The sequence below is a fragment of the Arachis duranensis genome, chromosome 3 (genome assembly GCF_000817695.3).
Source record: "Arachis duranensis cultivar V14167 chromosome 3, aradu.V14167.gnm2.J7QH, whole genome shotgun sequence".
In the NCBI taxonomy this organism is placed as follows: domain Eukaryota; kingdom Viridiplantae; phylum Streptophyta; class Magnoliopsida; order Fabales; family Fabaceae; genus Arachis; species Arachis duranensis.
The window spans coordinates 22,253,968-22,267,957 of record NC_029774.3 but is presented as its reverse complement, the minus strand read 5'-3'; the positions used below and the strand labels follow the sequence as shown (position 1 = coordinate 22,267,957).

General features: G+C 29.4%; 1 protein-coding gene across 1 annotated transcript; it reads left to right on the top strand.

Moving 5' to 3' along the window:
* The first annotated feature begins 7,257 nt into the window (after positions 1-7,257).
* On the top strand, positions 7,258-8,447 carry LOC107478101 (ethylene-responsive transcription factor 9). Its single transcript, XM_016098228.3, has one exon. The coding sequence runs from the start codon at positions 7,374-7,376 to the stop codon at positions 8,130-8,132; it is 759 nt and encodes a 252-aa protein (XP_015953714.1). The 5' UTR covers positions 7,258-7,373; the 3' UTR covers positions 8,133-8,447.
* Positions 8,448-13,990: the final 5,543 nt, after the last annotated feature.

Sequence of the window (13,990 nt, the reverse complement as noted above, 5' to 3'; positions counted from 1 at the left end):
TTCAAAAAATACTCTGATAGAAGAGGTAGTAGTTTAAAAATATTTTTTGAGATTTTTAGTATCTTTTTATCAAGAATATTATAAAAATAAATAAAAAATATACTAAATATAAAATGAAGATGTATAAGTAGAAAATTTTAGTATTAATATAATTAATTCAATAAATGTGATTTGTATATTTATATGCAGTATAAAAAAGAGAGATAGAGAGAAACTATTAGTAATGTATAAAGAGAGAAAAATATTTTATTATTATTTTTGTATGTAATTTACATGTCATACTATTCCTATTTATACATGTAAAAATATTATCTTTTCATATTTTCATAAATGTGCAGTTCAATCTTAGAACTTTTGTATCGTCCACAATTAAGTTTTTGCACCACCCAAAATAGTTTGATTGGAAGGATGGACATTCATATTTATCATAACACTCCATCTTAAATGTCCATTTTGGATTATGCCTCGTTAAAACCTAACTAAAGTAAAATCCAATGAAAAAAAAAACTTGAGTGAAAGAAAAAAGTACAATATCATTTGTGATAGGGACTGCCTCATTAAAAACCTTGTCAAGAAAAACCCAATAAGAAAAAAATCTGACTAAGGAAAAAAGAGTATAATCTCCCCCCTCTTGTCAACATTATTTAATATATTAAAATCGGCGTATTCTATTATGATGTACCAATCTTATAAAGGAGGATTTTGGGAGTGACTTTATAAATAAATCTGCCAAATTATCGCTTGAGCGGATCTATTGGACATTAATTATTCTTTGATTTTGAAGGTCATGAGTGAAGAAGAATTTGGGAGAAATATGTTTTATTTTATCTCCTTTGATGTATGCATCTTTAAGTTGAGTAGTGCATGTTGTATTATCTTAGAACAGTTGGAATTATCTTATGAGGCAAAAACACTCGCGACTAGTTTCATATATCGCTAATATTTCAGTATGATTAAAGAATGTTGCTGCAATCGTCTGTTTCGTGGACCTCCATGATATAGTTGTACCACCATATGTGAACAAATATCCTATTTGAGATCTCTCTTTGTGTGTGTCAGATAAGTATCCTGCATCTGCATAGCCAACTAGTTGTGACTTGGATTTATATGGATAAAACAATCCCATATCAACTATTCTATGAAAATATCTAAAGATTTGTTTGATTCTATTCCAATGTCTTCTCGTTGGAGAGGACCTGTACCTTGCTAGTAAATTCACAACAAATGATATATCGGATCGTGTATTATTAGCAAGATACATTAGTACTCCAATAGCACTAAGATATGGTATTTTATGACCAAAGATATCTTTATTTTCTTCTTTAGGACGAAATTGGTTCTTTTTCACATCCAGAGACCTTACGATCATTGGGGTACTTAATAGATGTGACTTATCCGTATATAATCTCTTCATGATATTTTCTGTGTATGTTATTTGATGAATAAAGATTTTATTTTTTTGTATGCTCGATCTGATTTGCAGGTCGAGACAAAATTTAATCTTTTCAAGTTCTTTTATCTAAAACTCTTCTTTAGGTAGTATTTGTTTTGAGGTACTGAGACTCAATATCATGTTTGTTGGTTCAAAGACTGGTACTAAATTTTCTGTCTTTGTCTCCAAAATTTCAGTATTTCAGTACCTCAAAAAAGTGGGGACACAAGAGATTAAAATTTTTAGAGATGGAGACTGAAATTTTAATAATACCTAAAATACCCTCATTTCAATTAATTAATTCCAATTTTATCCTTTGTCCAAATTAAATTAGAGTTTTATTCTTGTTTCAATTTCTATCTCCCATTTTGCACCAAACAGAATACTGATATTTATTTCAATCTCTATCTCTTAGTCTTTGTCTCTCAGTCTCAGTCTTTCTGTCTTTGTCTCTCCACCAAACGCTACCTTAGAGCTTTTATAATTGTAAGAATCTCTTCAGGAGTTCCAATGATATTTAAATCATCAACGTATATAGCAATTATGATGAATCTAGATGCAGATTTCTTTATAAAAATACAAAGACAGATGTCATCATTCTTGAATCCGTATTTGGTTAGATACTCAGTAAGACGATTATATCACATTCTTCCAGATTGTTTTAGACCATATAAAATTTTTGCAATTTAACTGAGTATAATCCCTACGAATATTCATTGGAAGGTTTAGACATCTTTAGTCTTCAGAGACTTCATATAGATATCACGATCTAATGATCTGTATAAATAGGCTGTTACCACATCCATTAAATGCATATGTAGTTTATGGTACGTAGATAAACTGACCAAATAACGCAATGTTATTACATCCACTACAGGGAAATATGTTTCTTCATAATCTATACCGGACCTTTGTGAAAAACCTTGAGCAAAAATGTTGAGCCTTGTAGCGTACAACTTCATTTTTCTTATTTCATTTTCTCACAAATACACATCTGTATCCAACAGGTTTTACATCTTCTGGTGTACAAACTACAGGTCCAAAGACTTCACGTTTTGTAAGTGACTCTAACTCAGCCTTCATAACATCTTCCCATTTTAGCCAATCATTTCTTTGTCGACATTCTTCGATTATTCTTAGCTTAAAATCCTTACTTTTATGCATGATATTTAATGCCACATTATATGCAAATATTTTATTGACAATTTTCATATTTGGGTCCCATTTTTCTCCTGTAAAGGCATAATTTATCGAGATCTCGTCATTTTCACAATTTTCAAGTACCTGAACATCTTATGGTGTCAAAACTATATCAGAATTTCGAACAATTACAGGTATCTTTACTATGTCTTTATCTTTTTCAATAGGAGTAATATTTTTCTCTTTTCTTTTTCGAGGATTTTTTTCTTTGGAACAGATAAGTCTACCATACTTCTGGCGTGAATTTGTTTCATTGGTCGCTTGTCCAGCTGGAACATCAATTCGAATTGGGGCATTTTCAACTGGTATATAAGATTTAATTATCCTCTTTGTATTAGAAGATGCATCAGACAATTCATTTGCTATTATTTGCAAATGTATAATCTTTTGAAATTCTAGTTCACATTGTCCTGATCGAAGATCTAAATGCATTAGGGATTATGCATTCCAATTAAGTTCCTTTTCAGGAAGCTTATTCTCTTTTCCTAATGTTCAAAATTTTGATTCATCAAAATGACAATCCGCAAATCAAGCTTTAAATACATCTCCAATTTGTATCTCAAGATATCTCACTATAGAGAAAATCATATCTAACATATATTCCTAATTTTCTTTGGGGTTCAATTTTGGTGCGAGAAGGTGATGGAAACATATATCACACACCCGAATATCCTTAAATGGGAAATATTTGGTTGCTGGTCAATGGCTAATTGCATAGAAGAGAACTGATGGTAACTTGTTGACCTCACGCGAATAAGTACTACGGCATGTAAAATAGCATGCCCCCAAGGCAAAGTTGAGAGATTTGTTCTCATAAGTAAATGTCTAGCAATTAATTGGAGGCGTTTAATGAGTGAATCTGCCAACCTATTTTGTGTGTGAATATGAGCTATTGGATATTCAATGCTTGTTCCGTTAGCCATACAATAAGCATCAAAGATTTGGGAAGTAAATTTACCAGCATTATCAAGACGAATTGCTCTGATTGAATTTTCTTAAAATTGTGCCTTAATCAAATAATTTGAGCAAGTAATCTCGCAAACATCACATTGCGAGAAGACAATAAGCACACATGTGACCATCTCGAGCATGGGTCTATTAGGACCATAAAATATCTAAAAGATCCACATGGTGGATGAATAGATCCACATATATCACCTTGAATCCTTCCTAAGAATTTAAGGGACTCAAATCAAATTTTTACTGGTGATAGCCTTAAAAACAACTTTCCTTGAGAACATGCAGCACAACAAAATTCACTAATTTTAAGAAATCTTATGGTTCTTTAGTGAATATTCATGAGAGTTTTCAATAATTCTCCATATCATAGTTGTTCCCGGATGACCCAATCGATCATTCCAAGTTATGAATTCATTTGGGTTAGTAAACTTTTGGTTTACAATGCTATGTGATTCAATTGCACTAATTTTGGTCTAATATAACCCAATTGAAAGTGAGGGTAACTTTTCTAATATAACTTTTTTATTTAAATTATGAGTTTTGATACATAAGTACTCATGATTTCCTCCATTCATTGTTTAAATATGATATCCATTTCGACTAATATCTTTGAAACTCAATAAGTTTTTTAGAGACTTAGTAGATAATAGTGCATTATTTATTATGATTTTTTTTTCTTCCAAGAAACAAAGTTATAGCTCTTCCAGAGCCTTCTATCACATTTTCTGAGCCAATAATAGTATTAACATATTCTTTTTTTGGCACAAGATGAGTAAAATATATAATACTTTTGAGAATAATATGTGAACTTGCACTATCCGCAAGACAAACATTTTCAATATATGTCATTGCCATTTTCTTCAAAGACAAATAATAATAAAATGAGTAGAAGTATATGTGTAGTAAAATTCTTTTCTTGATTGTTTTTTTAAGATATACTGTATATAGTTTCATATACTAAAAATTTTATTATTATTATTTTAGAACTTGACACGTTTAGTAATTTCGAAATTCGTAAATATTTTATTAAACATTATTTATATACATCATACTTAAAATTCAGATGCATAGAAAATAAAACTTAACAAGAAGTTTTTTTACATTATTTATTTACATGAATACTTAACAATCTCACATATTAAACTATTTCATCATTGATCAAATGACCAATATTTCCTTTAGGATCCTCAAAGAAATCAGATGCATCATAATGATTGGTGTAATTTTCAGCATCATTTGAAACAAAATTCGTTTCCTTTACTTTGTCGTCCTTTTTCAAAGATACTTGATAAAGATCGACTAGGTGCCTTGAAGTACGACAGGTACGCGACCAATGGCTCTTTCTACCACAACGAAAATATTTATCTTCTGTTAATTTATTATACTCATTGTTTCTTTCTTTATTCCACTTCTGGTGAGATTTTTTTCTGAACATAAATTGTCTTATTGCCAAAACCTTGCTATTTCTCTCTTCTGGGGTTATGATTTGTCGCATTTACTTCAAGAAATGGGGCGGCGCCAGCTGGACGCGCTTCATAGTTTTTTAAAAGCAACTCATTGCTGCGTTTAACAACAGGAAAGCAAGAAATTAACTCAGAATATTTTTTAAATCTTTTTTCTCGATACTGCTGTTGTAGGAGCACATTCGAGGCATGAAAAGTCGAGAAAGTTTTCTCTAACATACTATTATTAGTTATCTTTTTCCCACATAATTTCATTCGTGAGGTGATTCAAAACATTGCTGAATTATATTCACTTATATATTTTAAATCTTGTAGACGCAAGTGCGTCTATTCATACCGGGCTTGAAGAAGTATCACTATCTTTTGACGATTATACCTTTCTTCAAGGTTTTTCCAAAGATCTGTAGGATCTGTTAGTATAAGATGTTCATTTTTCAATCCTTCGTCAAGATGTCGACGAAGGAAGATAATGGCTTTGACTTTATCGTTTTGGAATGTATTATTTTCTACTTTAATGGTATCTCAAAAATCCATTAAATTAAGATGAATTTCATCATCTAGTATTCATGATAAATAATTGTTTCCAGTTATATCAAGAGTATTAAATTCAAGATGAGAGAGTTTCAACATAACAAAAATTTGTTACCTGAATCTTTCTAAAATTTGATCAGAGTCTCGTGTTAATAACGTGTTGTAAAAATAATTAAGAAAGATGTACTAAATATAAAATAAAGATGTGTAAATAAAAGACTCTAATATTAATATAGTTAACTCAATAAATATGATTTATATATATTTATATACAGTAATAAAATGAGAAAGAAACTATTAGTAGTGTATAAAAAAAAGGAGAATGTTTTTATTATTTGTGTGTGTAATTCACATAATATACTATCTTTATTTATATGTGTAAAAATATTATTTTTTATAGCTTCATAAATATACAATTTAATTTTAAAGCTTTTGCACCATCTATTATTAAATTTTTGGACCACCCAAAATGATTTGATTAGAAGAATGGGCATTTATATTTATCATAACAAAAAATACTATTGAATCTATAGTTATCAAATCCAATTCTAATTACTAAATCGAGTTTGATTATCATTTAAACCGATTAAACAATTAATTCGATTAAATTTACTCAAAATCGATAAAAATTAGTCAAAGTTGGATAAATTATTTTAGTCAAATTCATCCAAATTAGGCTAAATTATTATTTACTTACAAGATGTTTTTTTCTATGAAATATATTATATAAATAACGTTAAATTCTATTTATAAATTTAAAAATAAAAATATTTTTATTAATGAAAATTAAAAAATAAAAATTTATATGATTATTTAATTATAATTAAATTTATTATTTTAATCGTAATTTATCAATTGAATTAGGAACTCAATAACATTGTAGTTTGGTGAGTTCGATTGTATGTCCATTTCCTATTAACACTTCTCTAATTTGTCAAATGTACATATTGAATATATTTTGATATAATATTTATTAATATTTTTTCAATATACGTATTTTTTGTAGTAAACTGAATTTTAATAAAAAATAATTTTTTTAAATATAGTTAAACATATTTAAACACTATTATGTGTTAATATATTAAATTTTTTTTAATATGTATCTTAAAAAATAAATTTAAAATAATATATTATATAACTAAAAAAATATTAAAAATAATTTAAAAATTAATTTATATTTATTATTAATAAAATACTAAAAATATCATTATAATTTATTTAAAAAATACTTTATATCTGATTATTTGGTATTGTATCTGATTATCTAGTTTTACAAAATTTCATTGAAAACAAAAAAAGACCATAGTAGAACTTCTTGGTGGTGGCCGCTGAGTGCTTGGAATGCCACGCGTTGTAAAGAGAGGGGGAGAAGAGAGATGCATGGACGTAGAATTTTGGAGCCGAAAATGCGGGCCCTTAAGTTTAAAATAAGCCGGCACGCACGGAACCAAGGCCCACTCCTCGCCGCTTGTCTCGAAATTCCCGCGTGCCACGTAACTTCCCTTTTATCCAACCCTCTTTCTCCTTCACTTCCTTTGGGCGGCGTCTCTCCTCCACAACACTACACTATCAACAACAAAAATTAAAAAAAAAATACTTTAAAATATTTCTCTACCCATTTAATACACCACATTACCCCGCTTTGACTAATATAACTAATCACAAAATTCCCACCATTTAAAAAAATAAGCTGGCACCGTAATTATATATACCCCATCCCTCCCACACCGTTGTAACCACACCACCAAAGGCAAAAACATAAGCATACACAGCACGTAACTAACACTATGAAAACCCCACCTTCCATGGCTTTGAAAGAAAAGAAGAAGCCCGCCACAAAAAACAAGATCAACGGCACCGTCATTACCAACGATGGCAACAACACTAACAATAAAGAACTTCATTACAGGGGCGTCCGTAAGAGGCCATGGGGCCGTTACGCCGCCGAGATCAGGGATCCGGGTAAGAAGAGCCGCGTTTGGCTTGGAACATTCGACACCGCCGAAGAAGCTGCCATGGCTTATGACGCTGCCGCAAGACAGTTCCGTGGCTCCAAAGCCAAGACCAACTTCCCACTCGCTTCTTCTTCGCCCTCTCCCAACGAAAACGCCAACCTCAACATCAACAAGAATAATAGCGCCGGCGAGAGTCCTAGCCAGAGCAGCACTGTTGAGTCATCAACACCGGAGCGTGAGGTCACGCGCCGCCGCGACGTCACGGTGATTGAGCGGTTTCCGTTCCTTCCGTTGCAGCAGCCACTTCCGCCGCCGCATCATCAGCTCATGCCGTTTGGCGTTGCCGGCGGTACGGTTGTTGATGGTGTGGTGGCTCCCGTACGGCCGGTTTTCTTTTTAGATCCAACCGTCGGTCGGGCTGAGTTCTTTGGGCAAAGCTTTCCCGTACGGTTCGAACCGGGTCCATACGAGATTAGGACCGGGTTTGGAAGTTCGGCACATAGTGACTCGGATTCTTCCTCCGTCGTTGATTGCCAGCCCAAGAGAGAGCTCAATCTCGATCTCAACCTAGCTCCGCCAATGGATGCTTAACTCCTTTTTTCCCTTTTTTTTTTACTTTTTCTAATTTTTTATACCGTACCCAGAAAGAAAAAGAAAATGCACAAGGTGTTTTTTTCCCTTTTAGTTTTTAGCTCCGAAGATTAGTCTTCCATTGTTTTTGAGGGAGATTAAGATGTTTACACATCTTATATCTTTTTGATGTAAATAAGTTAGTTTACTTTTTTATTTTTAAGTAGGTTCATTTCAGTTAAAGGAACTTGATCCGAAAGCCCTTTGATCTCATAAATTTCTGTAACCTCTGATCTGATATGTAATTCTGGCTAATGTTAATTTTCTTCCACTGTATCATGATGTGTTGTTTTAGTTAATTAATTACATAAAGATGTTTTTTCGTTATTAGATGATTTGATATTTTTCATATTATATATTGACAATTTTTCAATTTTTTCTTGAAAAAGTCCTATTGCTTGTTTTTTTTTTCCCACTGGTGCAACTAATTTCAACTCTAATGTAATTAATTGTTCAGGATGCAAGTTCTGTAGGATATATACTTGTTTAGGCCGCTGAATTTTATAAACTATGACAATTGATAAGTTGATAAATTAATAACAAGTAAAAGAACCACCAATAGTCATGTAACAATTAAAACTTAGCAACAAGCCAACAACCTATTCATACTAATTAAAATAAATCAGTGTGAAGTTGTACGAGAGAAGGGTGTGTTTAAGGCTTAACTACGAAAGAAATGATTGTGTGTCAAGGAAGCCTGACTGAAAACGATACGATCTCCGTTTGAAAATCAAATTCTTACCTTTGCGCAATTGCGCGTGAGGGGAAAAATAAAAAATAAAAAAAAGGTGTAAAGGTGTGCGTGGTGCAGGAGCTGCTGACACTGGTACAGTTGGGGATTAGCTAGCAAAATAGTAGTGCGCTTGACTCTTCCAAGTTCCAACCAGTGGATAATAATTATGATTATGCGGTGACAATAGTGAATAGTTAATCAAGTTATTAGTGACAATTAATAATTAATTAATAAATGGATTAAGCATTTGTAGCGTATTGGTGTTGGTGCACCGACGGCAAATCGTGGGGAACAAATCACCAGATTTTGGAGTATCGTATTAGGGCCCCACAGAAAGCGCTCCGTGTTGACGGTTACGTGTCTCGTGTCTATGTATACGGTGGAAGGCACGTGTACCTCTTTTGCCGTCCAAATTAATAATACCACATTTCATGTTTTTAATTACAAATCTATTTTTATTCTGGATTTAGTTATCTACTTATCTTGTATGAAATATTTAATAATATAATAATATCAACTTTTAAATTTTACATTTAATATATTAAAATGTTAAAAAAATTTTAATAACTTTTAATAAAATAGTTTTTGAGATATTTTAAAATGTACTTTTTAAATATATGTTAACAAGATTTTTTTTTCTTAAAAGCACAACCTGGTGGTTGAATGGAAAGAGCGCACTTAATTCACAACGTAAGTTTTTTATTTTAACGTCAGAGTTATTTAGGCCTTGTTTGTTTGGGTGGAAAATGAGTAAAAAGGAAAAAAAAATTAGAACAAAAACAATTATTTTTTTTGTTTGGTTGAAGAAAAAAATAATAATATAAAAAAATTGATGAGACCTATTAAATTTTTTTCTTTAATATTAGATGGAAAAATAATAAAATATTTATTATATATTATTTTAATATTGTTCTTATTCTTTTTTTATATATATTTTATAATATAAAAATAAAATTATTTTTTATAATATTTTTTCCTTTCGTTTTTTTTATCTAAATATATTTAAGAGAAATTATTTATTATTTTATTTTTATTTCATTCTTTCTGACTAAACAAAATTGAGAGGGTTTAGGAGTAAGAAATAAGATTAAATAAATGAGTGTGGTAGAGGGAAGGAAGCAATGTTGATGTTGGTGATGTTGAAAGTGGTGGCGTCAGCGGTTGCCGCTTAGGGTGGGGCCAGGTGGGTGGGTGCGTCGGCGGAATCTGTGGAGAAGATATCGCTTTCCATTCGCCTTTGTTTCCTCCCACTCTATTTTGGACACGCATGTTTCTTCTCATTTTTTTTTTCAGGATTAACTTTTTTTTCATGGTGATTATACGTGTCAAATAAGCAAGTATTGAAATTTCTATTTTTGGTATTTTTATTATAAATTTAATATTGTATTTTATTTTAATTAAACATATATTTTAGATAATTCAACTTCTTTTAAACATACATAATATCATATTATTATTATTTAATTTGAAATAAAAATTCAAGTAAATTGGTTTCACGTAAAATTAATATTTAAAAATTGTTAAATAAAAATTTAGTCAAATTAATTAAATTATTTAACGGCTTACACTTGAATTTTCACCTTAATTTAAATTAGCAGAGTTTTCCATTTGTTTGTCTCAAATTTTAAAAATGAGTAAATATTAGTTTTGACTTTTAAAAAATTTTGGCTTTAATAAGATAAAGAGTTTAATTTTAATATATTAATAATATAAAATATTTTATACAAGTATAATTAATATAAAAATTATTTTTATTAATGTAACGTTATATGTTAAATGTATATATAAAATTATTTTATAATAATAATATATCAAAATTAAATTTAACAAATACTAAATTTTGTGTTTTGGGTCACCTGAAATGTTGAAACGGTGATTTGAGTTTGAATGTGAGGTTTAAATTTTTTTCAAAAGCAGTGTTTGACTTGTTTTGATGTTATTCGAAAGTAGAGTTTAATTTGTTCTAATATTGAGGTGCCGCTATATGAATTTTTTGTGAAAATTGGAAGTTAGCAAGGATTTTAAACATGTCTTTTAGTAGATTGGAATTTTAATATATTTAAGGACGACAGTATATTTATAATAGAATTGATAATTATCTTTTAAAATAATTTTATCTTTATTGATAAGTAATCGTGCCGTTTATATAGAGAATTTATTAAAATTTTACCTTTTAGATAAGATAAAAATAATAAAAAATATTTTAAAAAAATAGTTACTTATTCAAATGAGTAGAACTGAATTCTTGTTAATAGATCGGACAAGTAAAAGAGATTACTATTTTTTAAGTAGACTGGTTTTATGTTTTTCAGGCTAGAGTATACACACTTTGTTTTTGAACAAATAAACTCCTAAATATTTCTGTTAGATAAAATGGTTTAAATATCTAGAATAATAAATTAATAATTAATTTATTTTAAAAGTTTATTTTATCAAAATTAAAATTCTTTTAGTTTTAAAATTATTATTTACCTTGTAAGCTGTAGGCCGTTTTTACTTTTATTTTTTGACGGATACTACAATGGTTTTAAAAAGAAAACATACAAAGGAGAAATAAGGACGGACGTAAGATGTACGGCGCAGTGGTGTGGAGACTTGAAGATAGAAAAGAGAAGGAAGAAAGAAGTTAGGCGGCATCGGTGATATGTGTAGCAAGTAGTTAACGTGGTGGGGTCCACTGCAGACTGCGGACTGCAGATTAGCGAGGGACCCAAATAAATAAGCAAAAGCTAAGGTTGCGTCTTTTGCGGACACGTGACTCCCTCCTCTCTCTGTGTCGGCGGCTATCTGGGCCGCCCCCAGTTACGCCACTCACAACCGCCAATTTTTTACCGCTATTTATTCATAAACAACAATATATTATATAAATAAAAAATTAATCACAAATTTATTTATTTGTATCAAATATATATTAAAAATATATAAATTAATATACATAAACATAATAAATAATTTTCAGCATATATATAATATTTTAAATAAACAAACATATACTAAATCAATTTAAAAAATTATGTATTTTTTTGTTTTTTTGTATTTAAAAAATTAATTTTAAGTTAAAAAATGACTAACTATTATCACTTTTGGGCCAACATTTTTAATCAAACATAATATTTTTTTTAGTGGGTGAGTTAAATTATCAGATAAATTCAAGAGAAATACTAAAGATAATGCTATTTTTTTTTTAATGTAAAGAAAAAAATTAAACAAGCCATCCATTTAACTTATGAATTACTTGTTTAACCCGTTATTTTTGTTTTTGAATTAATGAAGTTGTTTAGTCCGAAATTTAAAAGAATCTGAAGCAAAAATCCATGGATTAAGCTAATAAATAGATTGGCCCAATAAATTTAATCTATTTTATTTCTTTTTTTGGTGACTAATCTATTTTATTTCGAATGCTCAAAAAAAGTGTTTTGAGGTAGATAATATAACTTGTATTTTAATATGTACATACTCAGGAACAGAGCTTAATATTGACAATAGATGGCCATGCCTCCTATCCCAAAGTTTTTAAAAATTATTAGTTTTACACATATGGTAGCAAAAAAGACTTTATAGTTAATTTGGTTAACATATTAGAATTAATTTTTTTTTTATGAATTTATGGGTTCAAATCCTATTCTACAAATTTTTTTAAAATTGTTTTTTAAATTTTATCTTATAATATATAGATAACTTGATGATTTGATTAATAAATTTCATGTTTATAAAAATTTTTAAAGAATAAAAACCTTTTATTAAAGAATAATAATATCTCAAATCAATCTTTAAAAATTTTTAGTCAAACAATTTGATCCTTAACAAATTTTAATAACCAAATCAATCCGTAACTTTTTATTTATTAGAACATATCAATTCTTAGATTAAATTTTGGTAAAAAATTTGTCAAATTAATATGTATTATTATTTAATAAAGATATAATATTTTCTAAAAGTTTTAAAATTTTTTATATCAATCCTTTTACATTGACAAATAATTTAATATAATAACTAATTTGTCTATCAAAATAAAAATTTAAAAACTGCTTTGGTAAATATTTTTTTAAAGATTGATTTAAAATTACTCATTGATTAGATTAAAGAATTAACAAATATTCTTAATCAAATTTTAATTTAATTTAGTTATTGTTATAAATTTTGATTAAAAAAACCTTAGGCCTCCTCAAAAGACTTTCTCAAATTCCGTAGATTATGATAATTTTATAATAAGATAATGTCTCAAATGGTCTTTGAATTTTTCAAATCGTATTAGTTGAGTCCTCTATTTTTTAAAATAATCAAATATACTACTCACTTTCAGAAACTGAATTTTTGTTGATCCAAATGTCACTAACCGAGTCAAACTAGCTCATAAGCCAGTTTAAACTCGATTCGTTAATAGGTTGATAAGCTAAATTCGTGAGTTGGTGCGTCGAATTTGAGTCTGAAATTAAGCTCATAAATTAAATGAGCCGAATTTGAGTTTGGATAAATTTAGCTCATTAACTCGTGAATTGACTCGATTATATATATAATATTAAAAATATGAATTAAATGCTTATAGAATATTCGTATTATAATTTAAATATTGTTAGGATTTGGTTGAATTAGTCCCACATTGCTTAGGATAGCAAATGGAGTGGGTGGCCTAGGCTATAAATATGAGGCTAAGTTCTCAGTTTATTTTTGCACCAGTCAGAAACACTTTAAGCTTGTATCTGATTTTTCTTTTCCTCTATACTCTTTGATTAGAGAGTGTTGTGAGATGTAGTTAGATATTTGCTTTGAGAGAGTGTGGGTGTACTGGGGTGCTGGTGTTATAGAGAAAGAAGTCTATGTGTTGTAACAATTTTCACATAGTGATATTCTCTTGTTGTCATTTGACAACGGCCGTGGTTTTTTCTCCGGTAATTGGAGTTTCCACGTTAAATTCTTGTGTTGTGATTGTGTCTATTTTATTTCTCTGTCAAAGGTATTTTCGCAAGGGGGAATGTTGTCTTATTCCCAACAAGTGGTATCAGAGCTTCGGTTCGGTGGGATTTATTCTTAGTGTGCTCTGTGGTTGCAGCCTAGTCTGACCTTCCACATCAGAAAAGAATTTTGT

Excerpts from the sequence above, each read along its gene's own strand:
- LOC107478101 (XM_016098228.3), top strand. The coding sequence starts at position 7,374 with ATGAAAACCCCACCTTCCATGGCTTTGAAAGAAAAGAAGAAGCCCGCC.